This window comes from Hydra vulgaris, chromosome 01 (assembly GCF_038396675.1).
Source record: "Hydra vulgaris chromosome 01, alternate assembly HydraT2T_AEP".
NCBI classification, from domain to species: Eukaryota; Metazoa; Cnidaria; class Hydrozoa; order Anthoathecata; family Hydridae; genus Hydra; species Hydra vulgaris.
Genome location: NC_088920.1, coordinates 43270771 through 43294257, shown reverse-complemented (window position 1 = coordinate 43294257; position 23487 = coordinate 43270771). Strand labels below are relative to the sequence as shown.

The 23487-nt window shown below is 31.0% G+C and overlaps 1 protein-coding gene across 1 annotated transcript in view; it reads left to right on the top strand.

Moving 5' to 3' along the window:
* Positions 1 to 1589: 1589 nt before the first annotated feature.
* The window catches only part of LOC101241241 (uncharacterized), a 66186-nt gene continuing 44288 nt past the window's right edge, over positions 1590 to 23487 (top strand). The window contains exons 1-29 of the mRNA XM_065788258.1: positions 1590 to 1892; positions 2150 to 2458; positions 2690 to 2812; positions 3915 to 4215; positions 4477 to 4785; positions 5013 to 5132; positions 6240 to 6540; positions 6798 to 7105; positions 7337 to 7459; positions 8575 to 8877; positions 9135 to 9443; positions 9675 to 9797; positions 10913 to 11215; positions 11473 to 11781; positions 12013 to 12135; positions 13250 to 13552; positions 13810 to 14118; positions 14350 to 14472; positions 15588 to 15890; positions 16148 to 16456; positions 16688 to 16810; positions 17926 to 18228; positions 18486 to 18794; positions 19026 to 19148; positions 20264 to 20566; positions 20824 to 21132; positions 21364 to 21486; positions 22602 to 22904; positions 23162 to 23470. Coding sequence (XP_065644330.1) covers positions 7390 to 7459; positions 8575 to 8877; positions 9135 to 9443; positions 9675 to 9797; positions 10913 to 11215; positions 11473 to 11781; positions 12013 to 12135; positions 13250 to 13552; positions 13810 to 14118; positions 14350 to 14472; positions 15588 to 15890; positions 16148 to 16456; positions 16688 to 16810; positions 17926 to 18228; positions 18486 to 18794; positions 19026 to 19148; positions 20264 to 20566; positions 20824 to 21132; positions 21364 to 21486; positions 22602 to 22904; positions 23162 to 23470 — 5092 coding nt within the window. The 5' untranslated portion in view covers positions 1590 to 1892; positions 2150 to 2458; positions 2690 to 2812; ... (4 more) ...; positions 6798 to 7105; positions 7337 to 7389. The remainder of the gene's footprint in view (positions 1893 to 2149; positions 2459 to 2689; positions 2813 to 3914; positions 4216 to 4476; positions 4786 to 5012; positions 5133 to 6239; positions 6541 to 6797; positions 7106 to 7336; positions 7460 to 8574; positions 8878 to 9134; positions 9444 to 9674; positions 9798 to 10912; positions 11216 to 11472; positions 11782 to 12012; positions 12136 to 13249; positions 13553 to 13809; positions 14119 to 14349; positions 14473 to 15587; positions 15891 to 16147; positions 16457 to 16687; positions 16811 to 17925; positions 18229 to 18485; positions 18795 to 19025; positions 19149 to 20263; positions 20567 to 20823; positions 21133 to 21363; positions 21487 to 22601; positions 22905 to 23161; positions 23471 to 23487) is intronic.

Below are 23487 nucleotides of genomic sequence, written 5' to 3'. Positions count from 1 at the left end.
GTGTCATCTCAGCAGTTTGTAACTCTTACAAACTTGAAAAGTGCAACTTTTTACCAATACACTGTCTATCTGTTCAGTTCTGAATTGTCTTCGACACAGTTTTTTACGTATACATACAAAACAGCAGATAGGGGTGAGCAATAGGGTTTTTCTGTTTAGATTTAAAAACCCGTTTTTTGTTTTCTTCTGTGTAAACACTTTTTTGTTTGTTTTTGTTTTGTATGCAATTCTGTTCATGTATGTGTCGAGTTGATATGTTTTAAAGCAGGTAGTTGAAAGGTCGACATCTAAACAAGTGGTATGATAAGTTTGCAATATTTTTAGTTTATAATCTTTAAATTTTTTATTATTTTTTATTGTATAGACACTTGTCAAGCGCTTTCACTTGTGTTTCAAACGGTAAGTCTAATGATGAACTTCTAACTTGGTTCAAGACTGCTCAGACAACTCAGACGAACTTGTATCAGCTGACGGTAATTGGCATTTATTATTAAAGTTATCCAAATTTGTTTTATGTTTTCGATTTTATTTTTATCGAAAACAAAAAAACAACAACCACGAAATGAAACTCATCCTCGATTTTACAATTGACGAGCTTAGTGTTTGGAATGCGTTTATAAATTTTTTTTACTGTAAAAGTATTTTTAGCTTATTAAGTAAAATCTAAATATGTATGTATGTATGCATATATCAGAAAAGTATATAAGTAAGACTTTCGGCTTTGTTTCTTCTAAAAACACGATAATAAGATGTGCACAATCTGGAGTATGATCTGCAGTTGCAGTTATTTGGTGAAACCAATCATTATTTAATAGTAAGTTAAACTTACAGGGCTTTAAAGTCATCTTTTGCATTCAAAGCAAATCTTTTTGGTAAGTTCTTTTGGATGAAAGGAAAATGTTTTGTTTTTTTGTTTTTTTTTCGAGCGCAACTAGTTTTTCAAAAGATTATATTGGAATTATTAAAATAAAAACAATTTTTTATTTTAATAAGTTTTTAAATTTTACAGTCGGTGTAAAATTTGAAAACTTCGAAGTCGTAAAAAAGTATTTAAAATATAAAAAGTCATATTACTTGTAACAGAAAAAAATATAGTATGTTTTTATAAAATATATATCATGTAATTAGAAAGTTTTTTACACCGAAAAAGCAATTTTTAGACTTGAAAACAAATGTTTGTGAAGTATTTTTGTTTGTGTAATTATAATTATCCTGATAAGTATACTTATATATTATCAACAGTTTGATAATTATAAGTATACTTATCAGGTTGCTCATATAAATGTCAAAAAACTTTATTTGCAGCCATTTACAGTCTTTTTTGAGCGCAAAAATGAATGAAGTTGTTTGTCGTAAAACATGTTTGCAACAAAATGATGCTTTTGTGACTTTTCTTGTTTCAATATAGGTTTTTGAGTGTACTCAAAATTACTGTATAAAATTATTATTATTATTATTGTGGATGCGTTTCTTTTCACGTGATAACACTTGAAAGACATGTTATTTTCAAAATATTAATGAAAAAGTTCTTTGCGTGAAATGGTCAAATGTTTTATTGAAACGTAATTTTTTTTTTTTTTTTTTTTTAGCATTGCCGACCTCTGCACCAGTTATTCAGCAGATCGCATCTGCAGGTCCAAACTCAATTGTAATAGTCTTTTCAGTGATCGATGATTTGTCTCAGAGAGTGCAGTCTTACTCGTTTATTAACATAAACACAAGTATTGTGCAGACAGTAAATGCCTCGAATTTGCCACCTTCTGTCAATACGCTTAACGTTACCTTTACAGGGCTGTCTACTGGTGTGTATTACTTTTTCAAAGGAAAAGCAGTCAATCCGTCAGGAGATGGTCCTTACAGCTCCTCTTCGGGGTTCATGCTGCAGGCATCAGGTAATTATAACATACGTGCTGCTTTTTGCATGCATAAGTGTTCTCTGCTTTTTAAATAAGAGTCTTTTTTCAAGTTGGCTACGTGTCTCTAGCAACATGCCACATACTTATTTTGTGTTGCATTTGAGTTTGCTTTTGTTTAATTAAAATGGTCACATTAAAAAAATGTGTATAGAGCGGGTAAGGATTTTCAATGTTGCTTTTTTTATGGGGACAGTAGATTTTATGTACGAATCAATATTTTTTTTAACATCAAGGTTCGGTTGTCACTGCTTTTAATGTGACTGTCGCTCCAGTTACTCACTTTGAAAGCAATTCAGTTAAAATCTCTTGGTCACCTCCTCAAACTACAGGAGCAGCAGATCCATCCACTTTTCAATACCTTGTGTCTTATTGCGAATTGAACTTACCAGCGACCTGTGTGAACTCTACAGTGTCATCTCAGCAGTTTGTAACTCTTACAAACTTGAAAAGTGCAACTTTTTACCAATACACTGTCTATCTGTTCAGTTCTGAATTGTCTTCGACACAGTTTTTTACGTATACATACAAAACAGCAGATAGGGGTGAGCAATAGGGTTTTTCTGTTACAGATTAAAAACCCGTTTTTTGTTTCTTCTGTGTAAACACTTTTTTGTTTGTTTTTGTTTTGTATGCAATTCTGTTCATATTATGTGTCGAGTTGATATGTTTTAAAGCAGGTAGTTGAAAGGTCGACATCTAAACAAGTGGTATGATAAGTTTGCAATATTTTTAGTTTATAATCTTTAAATTTTTTATTATTTTTTATTGTATAGACACTTGTCAAGACGCTTACTTCACTTGTGTTTCAAACGGTCAGTGCATCTTAATGAATAGAACTTGTAACTTGGTTCAAGACTGCTCAGACAACTCAGACGAACTTGTGTCAGCTGGTTGCGGTAATTGGCATTTATTATTAAAGTTATCCAAATTTGTTTTATGTTTTCGATTTTATTTTTATTAAGAACAAAAAAACAACAACCACGAAATGAAACTCATCCTCGATTTTACAATTGACGAGCTTAGTGTTTGGAATGCGTTTATAAATTTTTTTTACTGTAAAAGTATTTTTAGCTTATTAAGTAAAATCTAAATATGTATGTATGTATGCATATATCAGAAAAGTATATAAGTAAGACTTTCGGCTTTGTTTCTTCTAAAAACACGATAATAAGATGTGCACAATCTGGAGTATGATCTGCAGTTGCAGTTATTTGGTGAAACCAATCATTATTTAATAGTAAGTTAAACTTACAGGGCTTTAAAGTCATCTTTTGCATTCAAAGCAAATCTTTTTGGTAAGTTCTTTTGGATGAAAGGAAAATGTTTTGTTTTTTTGTTTTTTTTTCGAGCGCAACTAGTTTTTCAAAAGATTATATTGGAATTATTAAAATAAAAACAATTTTTTATTTTAATAAGTTTTAAATTTTACAGTCGGTGTAAAATTTGAAAACTTCGAAGTCGTAAAAAAGTATTTAAAATATAAAAAGTCATATTACTTGTAACAGAAAAAAATATAGTATGTTTTTATAAAATATATATCATGTAATTAGAAAGTTTTTACACAAAAAGCAATTTTTACACTTGAAAACAAATGTTTATGATGTTTGTTTGTGTAATTATAATTATCCTGATAAGTATACTTATATATTATCAACAGTTTGATAATTATAAGTATACTTATCAGGTTGCTCATATAAATGTCAAAAAACTTTATTTGCAGCCATTTACAGTCTTTTTTGAGCGCAAAAATGAATGAAGTTGTTTGTCGTAAAACATGTTTGCAACAAAATGATGCTTTTGTGACTTTTCTTGTTTCAATATAGGTTTTTGAGTGTACTCAAAATTACTGTATAAAATTATTATTATTATTGTGGATGCGTTTCTTTTCACGTGATAACACTTGAAAGACATGTTATTTTCAAAATATTAATGAAAAAGTTCTTTGCGTGAAATGGTCAAATGTTTTATTGAAACGTAATTTTTTTTTTTTTTTTTTAGCATTGCCGACCTCTGCACCAGTTATTCAGCAGATCGCATCTGCAGGTCCAAACTCAATTGTAATAGTCTTTCAGTGATCGATGATTTGTCTCAGAGAGTGCTGTCTTACTCGGGTATTAACAGAAACACACGTATTGTGCCGACAGTAAATGGCTCGAATTTGCCACCTTCTGTCAATACGCTTAACGTTACCTTTACAGGGCTGTCTACTGGTGTGTATTACTTTTTCAAAGGAAAAGCAGTCAATCCGTCAGGAGATGGTCCTTACAGCTCCTCTCGGGGTTCATGCTGCAGGCATCAGGTAATTATAACATACGTGCTGCTTTTTGCATGCATAAGTGTTCTCTGCTTTTTAAATAAGAAAGTTCTTTTTTTACATTTGGCTACGTGTCTCTAGCAACATGCCACATACTTATTTTGTGTTGCATTTGAGTTTGCTTTTGTTTAATTAAAATGGTCACATTAAAAAAATGTGTATAGAGCGGGTAAGGATTTTCAATGTTGCTTTTTTTATGGGGACAGTAGATTTTATGTACGAATCAATATTTTTTTTAACATCAAGGTTCGGTTGTCACTGCTTTTAATGTGACTGTCGCTCCAGTTACTCACTTTGAAAGCAATTCAGTTAAAATCTCTTGGTCACCTCCTCAAACTACAGGAGCAGCAGATCCATCCACTTTTCAATACCTTGTGTCTTATTGCGAGTTGAACTTACCAGCGACCTGTGTGAACTCTACAGTGTCATCTCAGCAGTTTGTAACTCTTACAAACTTGAAAAGTGCAACTTTTTACCAATACACTGTCTATCTGTTCAGTTCTGAATTGTCTTCGACACAGTTTTTTACGTATACATACAAAACAGCAGATAGGGGTGAGCAATAGGGTTTTTCTGTTACAGATTAAAAACCCGTTTTTTGTTTCTTCTGTGTAAACACTTTTTTGTTTGTTTTTGTTTTGTATGCAATTCTGTTCATATTATGTGTCGAGTTGATATGTTTTAAAGCAGGTAGTTGAAAGGTCGACATCTAAACAAGTGGTATGATAAGTTTGCAATATTTTTAGTTTATAATCTTAAATTTTTTATTATTTTATCTATAGACACTTGTCAAGACGCTTACTTCACTTGTGTTTCGGGTACATATAGTCTAATGAATAGAACTTGTAACTTGGTTCAAGACTGCTCAGACAACTCAGACGAACTTGTGTCAGCTGGTTGCGGTGATTTGGCATTTATTATTAAAGTTATCCAAATTTGTTTTTATGTTTCGATTTATTTTTATTGAAAACAAAAACAACAACCACGAAATGAAACTCATCCTCGATTTTACAATTGACGAGCTTAGTGTTTGGAATGCGTTTATAAATTTTTTTTACTGTAAAAGTATTTTTAGCTAAGTAAAATCTAAATATGTATGTATGTATGCATATATCAGAAAAGTATATAAGTAAGACTTTCGGCTTTGTTTCTTCTAAAAACACGATAATAAGATGTGCAAAAACTGGAGTATGATCTTAAGTTGCAGTTATTTGGTGAAACCAATCAGTATTTAATAGTAAGTTAAAATTACAGGTCTTTAAAGTCATCTTTTGCATTCAAAGCAAATCTTTTTGGTAAGTTCTTTTGGATGAAAGGAAAATGTTTTGTTTTTTTGTTTTTTTTAGAGCGCAACTAGTTTTTCAAAAGATTATATTGGAATTATTAAAATAAAAACAATTTTTTATTTTAATAAGTTTTAAATTTTACAGTCGGTGTAAAATTTGAAAACTTCGAAGTCGTAAAAAAGTATTTAAAATATAAAAAGTCATATTACTTGTAACAGAAAAAAATATAGTATGTTTTTATAAAATATATATCATGTAATTAGAAAGTTTTTTACACCGAAAAAGCAATTTTTAGACTTGAAAACAAATGTTTGTGAAGTATTTTTGTTTGTGTAATTATAATTATCCTGATAAGTATACTTATATATTATCAACAGTTTGATAATTATAAGTATACTTATCAGGTTGCTCATATAAATGTCAAAAAACTTTATTTGCAGCCATTTACAGTCTTTTTTGAGCGCAAAAATGAATGAAGTTGTTTGTCGTAAAACATGTTTGCAACAAAATGATGCTTTTGTGACTTTTCTTGTTTCAATATAGGTTTTGGTGTACTCAAAATTACTGTATAAAATTATTATTATTATTATTGTGGATGCGTTTTTCTTTTTTCACGTGATAACACTTGAAAGACATGTTATTTTCAAAATATTAATGAAAAAGTTCTTTGCGTGAAATGGTCAAATGTTTGACTTAGAGCGTAATTTTATTTTTTTATTTTAGCATTGCAAACATGCCACAGTTATTCAGCAGATCGCATCTGCAGGTCCAAACTCAATGGTAATAGTCTTTTCAGTGATCGATGATTTGTCTCAGAGAGTGCAGTCTTACTCGTTTATTAACATAAACACAAGTATTGTGCAGACAGTAAATGCCTCGAATTTGCCACCTTCTGTCAATACGCTTAACGTTACCTTTACAGGGCTGTCTACTGGTGTGTATTACTTTTTCAAAGGAAAAGCAGTCAATCCGTCAGGAGATGGTCCTTACAGCTCCTCTTCGGGGTTCATGCTGCAGGCATCAGGTAATTATAACATACGTGCTGCTTTTTGCATGCATAAGTGTTCTCTGCTTTTTAAATAAGAGTCTTTTTTCAAGTTGGCTACGTGTCTCTAGCAACATGCCACATACTTATTTTGTGTTGCATTTGAGTTTGCTTTTGTTTAATTAAAATGGTCACATTAAAAAAATGTGTATAGAGCGGGTAAGGATTTTCAATGTTGCTTTTTTTATGGGGACAGTAGATTTTATGTACGAATCAATATTTTTTTTAACATCAAGGTTCGGTTGTCACTGCTTTTAATGTGACTGTCGCTCCAGTTACTCATTTGAATGCAATTCAGTTAAAATCTCTTGGTCACCTCCTCAAACTACAGGAGCAGCAGATCCATCCACTTTTCAATACCTTGTGTCTTATTGCGAATTGAACTTACCAGCGACCTGTGTGAACTCTACAGTGTCATCTCAGCAGTTTGTAACTCTTACAAACTTGAAAAGTGCAACTTTTTACCAATACACTGTCTATCTGTTCAGTTCTGAATTGTCTTCGACACAGTTTTTTACGTATACATACAAAACAGCAGATAGGGGTGAGCAATAGGGTTTTTCTGTTACAGATTAAAAACCCGTTTTTTGTTTCTTCTGTGTAAACACTTTTTTGTTTGTTTTTGTTTTGTATGCAATTCTGTTCATATTATGTGTCGAGTTGATATGTTTTAAAGCAGGTAGTTGAAAGGTCGACATCTAAACAAGTGGTATGATAAGTTTGCAATATTTTTAGTTTATAATCTTTAAATTTTTTATTATTTTTTATTGTATAGACACTTGTCAAGACGCTTACTTCACTTGTGTTTCAAACGGTCAGTGCATCTTAATGAATAGAACTTGTAACTTGGTTCAAGACTGCTCAGACAACTCAGACGAACTTGTGTCAGCTGGTTGCGGTAATTGGCATTTATTATTAAAGTTATCCAAATTTGTTTTATGTTTTCGATTTTATTTTTATTAAGAACAAAAAAACAACAACCACGAAATGAAACTCATCCTCGATTTTACAATTGACGAGCTTAGTGTTTGGAATGCGTTTATAAATTTTTTTTACTGTAAAAGTATTTTTAGCTTATTAAGTAAAATCTAAATATGTATGTATGTATGCATATATCAGAAAAGTATATAAGTAAGACTTTCGGCTTTGTTTCTTCTAAAAACACGATAATAAGATGTGCACAATCTGGAGTATGATCTGCAGTTGCAGTTATTTGGTGAAACCAATCATTATTTAATAGTAAGTTAAACTTACAGGGCTTTAAAGTCATCTTTTGCATTCAAAGCAAATCTTTTTGGTAAGTTCTTTTGGATGAAAGGAAAATGTTTTGTTTTTTTGTTTTTTTTTCGAGCGCAACTAGTTTTTCAAAAGATTATATTGGAATTATTAAAATAAAAACAATTTTTTATTTTAATAAGTTTTTAAATTTTACAGTCGGTGTAAAATTTGAAAACTTCGAAGTCGTAAAAAAGTATTTAAAATATAAAAAGTCATATTACTTGTAACAGAAAAAAATATAGTATGTTTTTATAAAATATATATCATGTAATTAGAAAGTTTTTTACACCGAAAAAGCAATTTTTAGACTTGAAAACAAATGTTTGTGAAGTATTTTTGTTTGTGTAATTATAATTATCCTGATAAGTATACTTATATATTATCAACAGTTTGATAATTATAAGTATACTTATCAGGTTGCTCATATAAATGTCAAAAAACTTTATTTGCAGCCATTTACAGTCTTTTTTGAGCGCAAAAATGAATGAAGTTGTTTGTCGTAAAACATGTTTGCAACAAAATGATGCTTTTGTGACTTTTCTTGTTTCAATATAGGTTTTTGAGTGTACTCAAAATTACTGTATAAAATTATTATTATTATTATTGTGGATGCGTTTCTTTTCACGTGATAACACTTGAAAGACATGTTATTTTCAAAATATTAATGAAAAAGTTCTTTGCGTGAAATGGTCAAATGTTTTATTGAAACGTAATTTTTTTTTTTTTTTTTTTTAGCATTGCCGACCTCTGCACCAGTTATTCAGCAGATCGCATCTGCAGGTCCAAACTCAATTGTAATAGTCTTTTCAGTGATCGATGATTTGTCTCAGAGAGTGCAGTCTTACTCGTTTATTAACATAAACACAAGTATTGTGCAGACAGTAAATGCCTCGAATTTGCCACCTTCTGTCAATACGCTTAACGTTACCTTTACAGGGCTGTCTACTGGTGTGTATTACTTTTTCAAAGGAAAAGCAGTCAATCCGTCAGGAGATGGTCCTTACAGCTCCTCTTCGGGGTTCATGCTGCAGGCATCAGGTAATTATAACATACGTGCTGCTTTTTGCATGCATAAGTGTTCTCTGCTTTTTAAATAAGAGTCTTTTTTCAAGTTGGCTACGTGTCTCTAGCAACATGCCACATACTTATTTTGTGTTGCATTTGAGTTTGCTTTTGTTTAATTAAAATGGTCACATTAAAAAAATGTGTATAGAGCGGGTAAGGATTTTCAATGTTGCTTTTTTTATGGGGACAGTAGATTTTATGTACGAATCAATATTTTTTTTAACATCAAGGTTCGGTTGTCACTGCTTTTAATGTGACTGTCGCTCCAGTTACTCACTTTGAAAGCAATTCAGTTAAAATCTCTTGGTCACCTCCTCAAACTACAGGAGCAGCAGATCCATCCACTTTTCAATACCTTGTGTCTTATTGCGAATTGAACTTACCAGCGACCTGTGTGAACTCTACAGTGTCATCTCAGCAGTTTGTAACTCTTACAAACTTGAAAAGTGCAACTTTTTACCAATACACTGTCTATCTGTTCAGTTCTGAATTGTCTTCGACACAGTTTTTTACGTATACATACAAAACAGCAGATAGGGGTGAGCAATAGGGTTTTTCTGTTACAGATTAAAAACCCGTTTTTTGTTTCTTCTGTGTAAACACTTTTTTGTTTGTTTTTGTTTTGTATGCAATTCTGTTCATATTATGTGTCGAGTTGATATGTTTTAAAGCAGGTAGTTGAAAGGTCGACATCTAAACAAGTGGTATGATAAGTTTGCAATATTTTTAGTTTATAATCTTTAAATTTTTTATTATTTTTTATTGTATAGACACTTGTCAAGACGCTTACTTCACTTGTGTTTCAAACGGTCAGTGCATCTTAATGAATAGAACTTGTAACTTGGTTCAAGACTGCTCAGACAACTCAGACGAACTTGTGTCAGCTGGTTGCGGTAATTGGCATTTATTATTAAAGTTATCCAAATTTGTTTTATGTTTTCGATTTTATTTTTATTGAAAACAAAAAAACAACAACCACGAAATGAAACTCATCCTCGATTTTACAATTGACGAGCTTAGTGTTTGGAATGCGTTTATAAATTTTTTTTACTGTAAAAGTATTTTTAGCTTATTAAGTAAAATCTAAATATGTATGTATGTATGCATATATCAGAAAAGTATATAAGTAAGACTTTCGGCTTTGTTTCTTCTAAAAACACGATAATAAGATGTGCACAATCTGGAGTATGATCTGCAGTTGCAGTTATTTGGTGAAACCAATCATTATTTAATAGTAAGTTAAACTTACAGGGCTTTAAAGTCATCTTTTGCATTCAAAGCAAATCTTTTTGGTAAGTTCTTTTGGATGAAAGGAAAATGTTTTGTTTTTTTGTTTTTTTTTCGAGCGCAACTAGTTTTTCAAAAGATTATATTGGAATTATTAAAATAAAAACAATTTTTTATTTTAATAAGTTTTTAAATTTTACAGTCGGTGTAAAATTTGAAAACTTCGAAGTCGTAAAAAAGTATTTAAAATATAAAAAGTCATATTACTTGTAACAGAAAAAAATATAGTATGTTTTTATAAAATATATATCATGTAATTAGAAAGTTTTTTACACCGAAAAAGCAATTTTTAGACTTGAAAACAAATGTTTGTGAAGTATTTTTGTTTGTGTAATTATAATTATCCTGATAAGTATACTTATATATTATCAACAGTTTGATAATTATAAGTATACTTATCAGGTTGCTCATATAAATGTCAAAAAACTTTATTTGCAGCCATTTACAGTCTTTTTTGAGCGCAAAAATGAATGAAGTTGTTTGTCGTAAAACATGTTTGCAACAAAATGATGCTTTTGTGACTTTTCTTGTTTCAATATAGGTTTTTGAGTGTACTCAAAATTACTGTATAAAATTATTATTATTATTATTGTGGATGCGTTTCTTTTCACGTGATAACACTTGAAAGACATGTTATTTTCAAAATATTAATGAAAAAGTTCTTTGCGTGAAATGGTCAAATGTTTTATTGAAACGTAATTTTTTTTTTTTTTTTTTTTAGCATTGCCGACCTCTGCACCAGTTATTCAGCAGATCGCATCTGCAGGTCCAAACTCAATTGTAATAGTCTTTTCAGTGATCGATGATTTGTCTCAGAGAGTGCAGTCTTACTCGTTTATTAACATAAACACAAGTATTGTGCAGACAGTAAATGCCTCGAATTTGCCACCTTCTGTCAATACGCTTAACGTTACCTTTACAGGGCTGTCTACTGGTGTGTATTACTTTTTCAAAGGAAAAGCAGTCAATCCGTCAGGAGATGGTCCTTACAGCTCCTCTTCGGGGTTCATGCTGCAGGCATCAGGTAATTATAACATACGTGCTGCTTTTTGCATGCATAAGTGTTCTCTGCTTTTTAAATAAGAGTCTTTTTTCAAGTTGGCTACGTGTCTCTAGCAACATGCCACATACTTATTTTGTGTTGCATTTGAGTTTGCTTTTGTTTAATTAAAATGGTCACATTAAAAAAATGTGTATAGAGCGGGTAAGGATTTTCAATGTTGCTTTTTTTATGGGGACAGTAGATTTTATGTACGAATCAATATTTTTTTTAACATCAAGGTTCGGTTGTCACTGCTTTTAATGTGACTGTCGCTCCAGTTACTCACTTTGAAAGCAATTCAGTTAAAATCTCTTGGTCACCTCCTCAAACTACAGGAGCAGCAGATCCATCCACTTTTCAATACCTTGTGTCTTATTGCGAATTGAACTTACCAGCGACCTGTGTGAACTCTACAGTGTCATCTCAGCAGTTTGTAACTCTTACAAACTTGAAAAGTGCAACTTTTTACCAATACACTGTCTATCTGTTCAGTTCTGAATTGTCTTCGACACAGTTTTTTACGTATACATACAAAACAGCAGATAGGGGTGAGCAATAGGGTTTTTCTGTTACAGATTAAAAACCCGTTTTTTGTTTCTTCTGTGTAAACACTTTTTTGTTTGTTTTTGTTTTGTATGCAATTCTGTTCATATTATGTGTCGAGTTGATATGTTTTAAAGCAGGTAGTTGAAAGGTCGACATCTAAACAAGTGGTATGATAAGTTTGCAATATTTTTAGTTTATAATCTTTAAATTTTTTATTATTTTTTATTGTATAGACACTTGTCAAGACGCTTACTTCACTTGTGTTTCAAACGGTCAGTGCATCTTAATGAATAGAACTTGTAACTTGGTTCAAGACTGCTCAGACAACTCAGACGAACTTGTGTCAGCTGGTTGCGGTAATTGGCATTTATTATTAAAGTTATCCAAATTTGTTTTATGTTTTCGATTTTATTTTTATTGAAAACAAAAAAACAACAACCACGAAATGAAACTCATCCTCGATTTTACAATTGACGAGCTTAGTGTTTGGAATGCGTTTATAAATTTTTTTTACTGTAAAAGTATTTTTAGCTTATTAAGTAAAATCTAAATATGTATGTATGTATGCATATATCAGAAAAGTATATAAGTAAGACTTTCGGCTTTGTTTCTTCTAAAAACACGATAATAAGATGTGCACAATCTGGAGTATGATCTGCAGTTGCAGTTATTTGGTGAAACCAATCATTATTTAATAGTAAGTTAAACTTACAGGGCTTTAAAGTCATCTTTTGCATTCAAAGCAAATCTTTTTGGTAAGTTCTTTTGGATGAAAGGAAAATGTTTTGTTTTTTTGTTTTTTTTTCGAGCGCAACTAGTTTTTCAAAAGATTATATTGGAATTATTAAAATAAAAACAATTTTTTATTTTAATAAGTTTTTAAATTTTACAGTCGGTGTAAAATTTGAAAACTTCGAAGTCGTAAAAAAGTATTTAAAATATAAAAAGTCATATTACTTGTAACAGAAAAAAATATAGTATGTTTTTATAAAATATATATCATGTAATTAGAAAGTTTTTTACACCGAAAAAGCAATTTTTAGACTTGAAAACAAATGTTTGTGAAGTATTTTTGTTTGTGTAATTATAATTATCCTGATAAGTATACTTATATATTATCAACAGTTTGATAATTATAAGTATACTTATCAGGTTGCTCATATAAATGTCAAAAAACTTTATTTGCAGCCATTTACAGTCTTTTTTGAGCGCAAAAATGAATGAAGTTGTTTGTCGTAAAACATGTTTGCAACAAAATGATGCTTTTGTGACTTTTCTTGTTTCAATATAGGTTTTTGAGTGTACTCAAAATTACTGTATAAAATTATTATTATTATTATTGTGGATGCGTTTCTTTTCACGTGATAACACTTGAAAGACATGTTATTTTCAAAATATTAATGAAAAAGTTCTTTGCGTGAAATGGTCAAATGTTTTATTGAAACGTAATTTTTTTTTTTTTTTTTTTAGCATTGCCGACCTCTGCACCAGTTATTCAGCAGATCGCATCTGCAGGTCCAAACTCAATTGTAATAGTCTTTTCAGTGATCGATGATTTGTCTCAGAGAGTGCAGTCTTACTCGTTTATTAACATAAACACAAGTATTGTGCAGACAGTAAATGCCTCGAATTTGCCACCTTCTGTCAATACGCTTAACGTTACCTTTACAGGGCTGTCTACTGGTGTGTATTACTTTTTCAAAGGAAAAGCAGTCAATCCGTCAGGAGATGGTCCTTACAGCTCCTCTTCGGGGTTCATGCTGCAGGCATCAGGTAATTATAACATACGTGCTGCTTTTTGCATGCATAAGTGTTCTCTGCTTTTTAAATAAGAGTCTTTTTTCAAGTTGGCTACGTGTCTCTAGCAACATGCCACATACTTATTTTGTGTTGCATTTGAGTTTGCTTTTGTTTAATTAAAATGGTCACATTAAAAAAATGTGTATAGAGCGGGTAAGGATTTTCAATGTTGCTTTTTTTATGGGGACAGTAGATTTTATGTACGAATCAATATTTTTTTTAACATCAAGGTTCGGTTGTCACTGCTTTTAATGTGACTGTCGCTCCAGTTACTCACTTTGAAAGCAATTCAGTTAAAATCTCTTGGTCACCTCCTCAAACTACAGGAGCAGCAGATCCATCCACTTTTCAATACCTTGTGTCTTATTGCGAATTGAACTTACCAGCGACCTGTGTGAACTCTACAGTGTCATCTCAGCAGTTTGTAACTCTTACAAACTTGAAAAGTGCAACTTTTTACCAATACACTGTCTATCTGTTCAGTTCTGAATTGTCTTCGACACAGTTTTTTACGTATACATACAAAACAGCAGATAGGGGTGAGCAATAGGGTTTTTCTGTTACAGATTAAAAACCCGTTTTTTGTTTCTTCTGTGTAAACACTTTTTTGTTTGTTTTTGTTTTGTATGCAATTCTGTTCATATTATGTGTCGAGTTGATATGTTTTAAAGCAGGTAGTTGAAAGGTCGACATCTAAACAAGTGGTATGATAAGTTTGCAATATTTTTAGTTTATAATCTTTAAATTTTTTATTATTTTTTATTGTATAGACACTTGTCAAGACGCTTACTTCACTTGTGTTTCAAACGGTCAGTGCATCTTAATGAATAGAACTTGTAACTTGGTTCAAGACTGCTCAGACAACTCAGACGAACTTGTGTCAGCTGGTTGCGGTAATTGGCATTTATTATTAAAGTTATCCAAATTTGTTTTATGTTTTCGATTTTATTTTTATTAAGAACAAAAAAACAACAACCACGAAATGAAACTCATCCTCGATTTTACAATTGACGAGCTTAGTGTTTGGAATGCGTTTATAAATTTTTTTTACTGTAAAAGTATTTTTAGCTTATTAAGTAAAATCTAAATATGTATGTATGTATGCATATATCAGAAAAGTATATAAGTAAGACTTTCGGCTTTGTTTCTTCTAAAAACACGATAATAAGATGTGCACAATCTGGAGTATGATCTGCAGTTGCAGTTATTTGGTGAAACCAATCATTATTTAATAGTAAGTTAAACTTACAGGGCTTTAAAGTCATCTTTTGCATTCAAAGCAAATCTTTTTGGTAAGTTCTTTTGGATGAAAGGAAAATGTTTTGTTTTTTTGTTTTTTTTTCGAGCGCAACTAGTTTTTCAAAAGATTATATTGGAATTATTAAAATAAAAACAATTTTTTATTTTAATAAGTTTTTAAATTTTACAGTCGGTGTAAAATTTGAAAACTTCGAAGTCGTAAAAAAGTATTTAAAATATAAAAAGTCATATTACTTGTAACAGAAAAAAATATAGTATGTTTTTATAAAATATATATCATGTAATTAGAAAGTTTTTTACACCGAAAAAGCAATTTTTAGACTTGAAAACAAATGTTTGTGAAGTATTTTTGTTTGTGTAATTATAATTATCCTGATAAGTATACTTATATATTATCAACAGTTTGATAATTATAAGTATACTTATCAGGTTGCTCATATAAATGTCAAAAAACTTTATTTGCAGCCATTTACAGTCTTTTTTGAGCGCAAAAATGAATGAAGTTGTTTGTCGTAAAACATGTTTGCAACAAAATGATGCTTTTGTGACTTTTCTTGTTTCAATATAGGTTTTTGAGTGTACTCAAAATTACTGTATAAAATTATTATTATTATTATTGTGGATGCGTTTCTTTTCACGTGATAACACTTGAAAGACATGTTATTTTCAAAATATTAATGAAAAAGTTCTTTGCGTGAAATGGTCAAATGTTTTATTGAAACGTAATTTTTTTTTTTTTTTTTTTTAGCATTGCCGACCTCTGCACCAGTTATTCAGCAGATCGCATCTGCAGGTCCAAACTCAATTGTAATAGTCTTTTCAGTGATCGATGATTTGTCTCAGAGAGTGCAGTCTTACTCGTTTATTAACATAAACACAAGTATTGTGCAGACAGTAAATGCCTCGAATTTGCCACCTTCTGTCAATACGCTTAACGTTACCTTTACAGGGCTGTCTACTGGTGTGTATTACTTTTTCAAAGGAAAAGCAGTCAATCCGTCAGGAGATGGTCCTTACAGCTCCTCTTCGGGGTTCATGCTGCAGGCATCAGGTAATTATAACATACGTGCTGCTTTTTGCATGCATAAGTGTTCTCTGCTTTTTAAATAAGAGTCTTTTTTCAAGTTGGCTACGTGTCTCTAGCAACATGCCACATACTTATTTTGTGTTGCATTTGAGTTTGCTTTTGTTTAATTAAAATGGTCACATTAAAAAAATGTGTATAGAGCGGGTAAGGATTTTCAATGTTGCTTTTTTTATGGGGACAGTAGATTTTATGTACGAATCAATATTTTTTTTAACATCAAGGTTCGGTTGTCACTGCTTTTAATGTGACTGTCGCTCCAGTTACTCACTTTGAAAGCAATTCAGTTAAAATCTCTTGGTCACCTCCTCAAACTACAGGAGCAGCAGATCCATCCACTTTTCAATACCTTGTGTCTTATTGCGAATTGAACTTACCAGCGACCTGTGTGAACTCTACAGTGTCATCTCAGCAGTTTGTAACTCTTACAAACTTGAAAAGTGCAACTTTTTACCAATACACTGTCTATCTGTTCAGTTCTGAATTGTCTTCGACACAGTTTTTTACGTATACATACAAAACAGCAGATAGGGGTGAGCAATAGGGTTTTTCTGTTACAGATTAAAAACCCGTTTTTTGTTTCTTCTGTGTAAACACTTTTTTGTTTGTTTTTGTTTTGTATGCAATTCTGTTCATATTATGTGTCGAGTTGATATGTTTTAAAGCAGGTAGTTGAAAGGTCGACATCTAAACAAGTGGTATGATAAGTTTGCAATATTTTTAGTTTATAATCTTTAAATTTTTTATTATTTTTTATTGTATAGACACTTGTCAAGACGCTTACTTCACTTGTGTTTCAAACGGTCAGTGCATCTTAATGAATAGAACTTGTAACTTGGTTCAAGACTGCTCAGACAACTCAGACGAACTTGTGTCAGCTGGTTGCGGTAATTGGCATTTATTATTAAAGTTATCCAAATTTGTTTTATGTTTTCGATTTTATTTTTATTAAGAACAAAAAAACAACAACCACGAAATGAAACTCATCCTCGATTTTACAATTGACGAGCTTAGTGTTTGGAATGCGTTTATAAATTTTTTTTACTGTAAAAGTATTTTTAGCTTATTAAGTAAAATCTAAATATGTATGTATGTATGCATATATCAGAAAAGTATATAAGTAAGACTTTCGGCTTTGTTTCTTCTAAAAACACGATAATAAGATGTGCACAATCTGGAGTATGATCTGCAGTTGCAGTTATTTGGTGAAACCAATCATTATTTAATAGTAAGTTAAACTTACAGGGCTTTAAAGTCATCTTTTGCATTCAAAGCAAATCTTTTTGGTAAGTTCTTTTGGATGAAAGGAAAATGTTTTGTTTTTTTGTTTTTTTTTCGAGCGCAACTAGTTTTTCAAAAGATTATATTGGAATTATTAAAATAAAAACAATTTTTTATTTTAATAAGTTTTTAAATTTTACAGTCGGTGTAAAATTTGAAAACTTCGAAGTCGTAAAAAAGTATTTAAAATATAAAAAGTCATATTACTTGTAACAGAAAAAAATATAGTATGTTTTTATAAAATATATATCATGTAATTAGAAAGTTTTTTACACCGAAAAAGCAATTTTTAGACTTGAAAACAAATGTTTGTGAAGTATTTTTGTTTGTGTAATTATAATTATCCTGATAAGTATACTTATATATTATCAACAGTTTGATAATTATAAGTATACTTATCAGGTTGCTCATATAAATGTCAAAAAACTTTATTTGCAGCCATTTACAGTCTTTTTTGAGCGCAAAAATGAATGAAGTTGTTTGTCGTAAAACATGTTTGCAACAAAATGATGCTTTTGTGACTTTTCTTGTTTCAATATAGGTTTTTGAGTGTACTCAAAATTACTGTATAAAATTATTATTATTATTATTGTGGATGCGTTTCTTTTCACGTGATAACACTTGAAAGACATGTTATTTTCAAAATATTAATGAAAAAGTTCTTTGCGTGAAATGGTCAAATGTTTTATTGAAACGTAATTTTTTTTTTTTTTTTTTTTAGCATTGCCGACCTCTGCACCAGTTATTCAGCAGATCGCATCTGCAGGTCCAAACTCAATTGTAATAGTCTTTTCAGTGATCGATGATTTGTCTCAGAGAGTGCAGTCTTACTCGTTTATTAACATAAACACAAGTATTGTGCAGACAGTAAATGCCTCGAATTTGCCACCTTCTGTCAATACGCTTAACGTTACCTTTACAGGGCTGTCTACTGGTGTGTATTACTTTTTCAAAGGAAAAGCAGTCAATCCGTCAGGAGATGGTCCTTACAGCTCCTCTTCGGGGTTCATGCTGCAGGCATCAGGTAATTATAACATACGTGCTGCTTTTTGCATGCATAAGTGTTCTCTGCTTTTTAAATAAGAGTCTTTTTTCAAGTTGGCTACGTGTCTCTAGCAACATGCCACATACTTATTTTGTGTTGCATTTGAGTTTGCTTTTGTTTAATTAAAATGGTCACATTAAAAAAATGTGTATAGAGCGGGTAAGGATTTTCAATGTTGCTTTTTTTATGGGGACAGTAGATTTTATGTACGAATCAATATTTTTTTTAACATCAAGGTTCGGTTGTCACTGCTTTTAATGTGACTGTCGCTCCAGTTACTCACTTTGAAAGCAATTCAGTTAAAATCTCTTGGTCACCTCCTCAAACTACAGGAGCAGCAGATCCATCCACTTTTCAATACCTTGTGTCTTATTGCGAATTGAACTTACCAGCGACCTGTGTGAACTCTACAGTGTCATCTCAGCAGTTTGTAACTCTTACAAACTTGAAAAGTGCAACTTTTTACCAATACACTGTCTATCTGTTCAGTTCTGAATTGTCTTCGACACAGTTTTTTACGTATACATACAAAACAGCAGATAGGGGTGAGCAATAGGGTTTTTCTGTTACAGATTAAAAACCCGTTTTTTGTTTCTTCTGTGTAAACACTTTTTTGTTTGTTTTTGTTTTGTATGCAATTCTGTTCATATTATGTGTCGAGTTGATATGTTTTAAAGCAGGTAGTTGAAAGGTCGACATCTAAACAAGTGGTATGATAAGTTTGCAATATTTTTAGTTTATAATCTTTAAATTTTTTATTATTTTTTATTGTATAGACACTTGTCAAGACGCTTACTTCACTTGTGTTTCAAACGGTCAGTGCATCTTAATGAATAGAACTTGTAACTTGGTTCAAGACTGCTCAGACAACTCAGACGAACTTGTGTCAGCTGGTTGCGGTAATTGGCATTTATTATTAAAGTTATCCAAATTTGTTTTATGTTTTCGATTTTATTTTTATTAAGAACAAAAAAACAACAACCACGAAATGAAACTCATCCTCGATTTTACAATTGACGAGCTTAGTGTTTGGAATGCGTTTATAAATTTTTTTTACTGTAAAAGTATTTTTAGCTTATTAAGTAAAATCTAAATATGTATGTATGTATGCATATATCAGAAAAGTATATAAGTAAGACTTTCGGCTTTGTTTCTTCTAAAAACACGATAATAAGATGTGCACAATCTGGAGTATGATCTGCAGTTGCAGTTATTTGGTGAAACCAATCATTATTTAATAGTAAGTTAAACTTACAGGGCTTTAAAGTCATCTTTTGCATTCAAAGCAAATCTTTTTGGTAAGTTCTTTTGGATGAAAGGAAAATGTTTTGTTTTTTTGTTTTTTTTTCGAGCGCAACTAGTTTTTCAAAAGATTATATTGGAATTATTAAAATAAAAACAATTTTTTATTTTAATAAGTTTTTAAATTTTACAGTCGGTGTAAAATTTGAAAACTTCGAAGTCGTAAAAAAGTATTTAAAATATAAAAAGTCATATTACTTGTAACAGAAAAAAATATAGTATGTTTTTATAAAATATATATCATGTAATTAGAAAGTTTTTTACACCGAAAAAGCAATTTTTAGACTTGAAAACAAATGTTTGTGAAGTATTTTTGTTTGTGTAATTATAATTATCCTGATAAGTATACTTATATATTATCAACAGTTTGATAATTATAAGTATACTTATCAGGTTGCTCATATAAATGTCAAAAAACTTTATTTGCAGCCATTTACAGTCTTTTTTGAGCGCAAAAATGAATGAAGTTGTTTGTCGTAAAACATGTTTGCAACAAAATGATGCTTTTGTGACTTTTCTTGTTTCAATATAGGTTTTTGAGTGTACTCAAAATTACTGTATAAAATTATTATTATTATTATTGTGGATGCGTTTCTTTTCACGTGATAACACTTGAAAGACATGTTATTTTCAAAATATTAATGAAAAAGTTCTTTGCGTGAAATGGTCAAATGTTTTATTGAAACGTAATTTTTTTTTTTTTTTTTTTTAGCATTGCCGACCTCTGCACCAGTTATTCAGCAGATCGCATCTGCAGGTCCAAACTCAATTGTAATAGTCTTTTCAGTGATCGATGATTTGTCTCAGAGAGTGCAGTCTTACTCGTTTATTAACATAAACACAAGTATTGTGCAGACAGTAAATGCCTCGAATTTGCCACCTTCTGTCAATACGCTTAACGTTACCTTTACAGGGCTGTCTACTGGTGTGTATTACTTTTTCAAAGGAAAAGCAGTCAATCCGTCAGGAGATGGTCCTTACAGCTCCTCTTCGGGGTTCATGCTGCAGGCATCAGGTAATTATAACATACGTGCTGCTTTTTGCATGCATAAGTGTTCTCTGCTTTTTAAATAAGAGTCTTTTTTCAAGTTGGCTACGTGTCTCTAGCAACATGCCACATACTTATTTTGTGTTGCATTTGAGTTTGCTTTTGTTTAATTAAAATGGTCACATTAAAAAAATGTGTATAGAGCGGGTAAGGATTTTCAATGTTGCTTTTTTTATGGGGACAGTAGATTTTATGTACGAATCAATATTTTTTTTAACATCAAGGTTCGGTTGTCACTGCTTTTAATGTGACTGTCGCTCCAGTTACTCACTTTGAAAGCAATTCAGTTAAAATCTCTTGGTCACCTCCTCAAACTACAGGAGCAGCAGATCCATCCACTTTTCAATACCTTGTGTCTTATTGCGAATTGAACTTACCAGCGACCTGTGTGAACTCTACAGTGTCATCTCAGCAGTTTGTAACTCTTACAAACTTGAAAAGTGCAACTTTTTACCAATACACTGTCTATCTGTTCAGTTCTGAATTGTCTTCGACACAGTTTTTTACGTATACATACAAAACAGCAGATAGGGGTGAGCAATAGGGTTTTTCTGTTACAGATTAAAAACCCGTTTTTTGTTTCTTCTGTGTAAACACTTTTTTGTTTGTTTTTGTTTTGTATGCAATTCTGTTCATATTATGTGTCGAGTTGATATGTTTTAAAGCAGGTAGTTGAAAGGTCGACATCTAAACAAGTGGTATGATAAGTTTGCAATATTTTTAGTTTATAATCTTTAAATTTTTTATTATTTTTTATTGTATAGACACTTGTCAAGACGCTTACTTCACTTGTGTTTCAAACGGTCAGTGCATCTTAATGAATAGAACTTGTAACTTGGTTCAAGACTGCTCAGACAACTCAGACGAACTTGTGTCAGCTGGTTGCGGTAATTGGCATTTATTATTAAAGTTATCCAAATTTGTTTTATGTTTTCGATTTTATTTTTATTAAGAACAAAAAAACAACAACCACGAAATGAAACTCATCCTCGATTTTACAATTGACGAGCTTAGTGTTTGGAATGCGTTTATAAATTTTTTTTACTGTAAAAGTATTTTTAGCTTATTAAGTAAAATCTAAATATGTATGTATGTATGCATATATCAGAAAAGTATATAAGTAAGACTTTCGGCTTTGTTTCTTCTAAAAACACGATAATAAGATGTGCACAATCTGGAGTATGATCTGCAGTTGCAGTTATTTGGTGAAACCAATCATTATTTAATAGTAAGTTAAACTTACAGGGCTTTAAAGTCATCTTTTGCATTCAAAGCAAATCTTTTTGGTAAGTTCTTTTGGATGAAAGGAAAATGTTTTGTTTTTTTGTTTTTTTTTCGAGCGCAACTAGTTTTTCAAAAGATTATATTGGAATTATTAAAATAAAAACAATTTTTTATTTTAATAAGTTTTTAAATTTTACAGTCGGTGTAAAATTTGAAAACTTCGAAGTCGTAAAAAAGTATTTAAAATATAAAAAGTCATATTACTTGTAACAGAAAAAAATATAGTATGTTTTTATAAAATATATATCATGTAATTAGAAAGTTTTTTACACCGAAAAAGCAATTTTTAGACTTGAAAACAAATGTTTGTGAAGTATTTTTGTTTGTGTAATTATAATTATCCTGATAAGTATACTTATATATTATCAACAGTTTGATAATTATAAGTATACTTATCAGGTTGCTCATATAAATGTCAAAAAACTTTATTTGCAGCCATTTACAGTCTTTTTTGAGCGCAAAAATGAATGAAGTTGTTTGTCGTAAAACATGTTTGCAACAAAATGATGCTTTTGTGACTTTTCTTGTTTCAATATAGGTTTTTGAGTGTACTCAAAATTACTGTATAAAATTATTATTATTATTATTGTGGATGCGTTTCTTTTCACGTGATAACACTTGAAAGACATGTTATTTTCAAAATATTAATGAAAAAGTTCTTTGCGTGAAATGGTCAAATGTTTTATTGAAACGTAATTTTTTTTTTTTTTTTTTTTAGCATTGCCGACCTCTGCACCAGTTATTCAGCAGATCGCATCTGCAGGTCCAAACTCAATTGTAATAGTCTTTTCAGTGATCGATGATTTGTCTCAGAGAGTGCAGTCTTACTCGTTTATTAACATAAACACAAGTATTGTGCAGACAGTAAATGCCTCGAATTTGCCACCTTCTGTCAATACGCTTAACGTTACCTTTACAGGGCTGTCTACTGGTGTGTATTACTTTTTCAAAGGAAAAGCAGTCAATCCGTCAGGAGATGGTCCTTACAGCTCCTCTTCGGGGTTCATGCTGCAGGCATCAGGTAATTATAACATACGTGCTGCTTTTTGCATGCATAAGTGTTCTCTGCTTTTTAAATAAGAGTCTTTTTTCAAGTTGGCTACGTGTCTCTAGCAACATGCCACATACTTATTTTGTGTTGCATTTGAGTTTGCTTTTGTTTAATTAAAATGGTCACATTAAAAAAATGTGTATAGAGCGGGTAAGGATTTTCAATGTTGCTTTTTTTATGGGGACAGTAGATTTTATGTACGAATCAATATTTTTTTTAACATCAAGGTTCGGTTGTCACTGCTTTTAATGTGACTGTCGCTCCAGTTACTCACTTTGAAAGCAATTCAGTTAAAATCTCTTGGTCACCTCCTCAAACTACAGGAGCAGCAGATCCATCCACTTTTCAATACCTTGTGTCTTATTGCGAATTGAACTTACCAGCGACCTGTGTGAACTCTACAGTGTCATCTCAGCAGTTTGTAACTCTTACAAACTTGAAAAGTGCAACTTTTTACCAATACACTGTCTATCTGTTCAGTTCTGAATTGTCTTCGACACAGTTTTTTACGTATACATACAAAACAGCAGATAGGGGTGAGCAATAGGGTTTT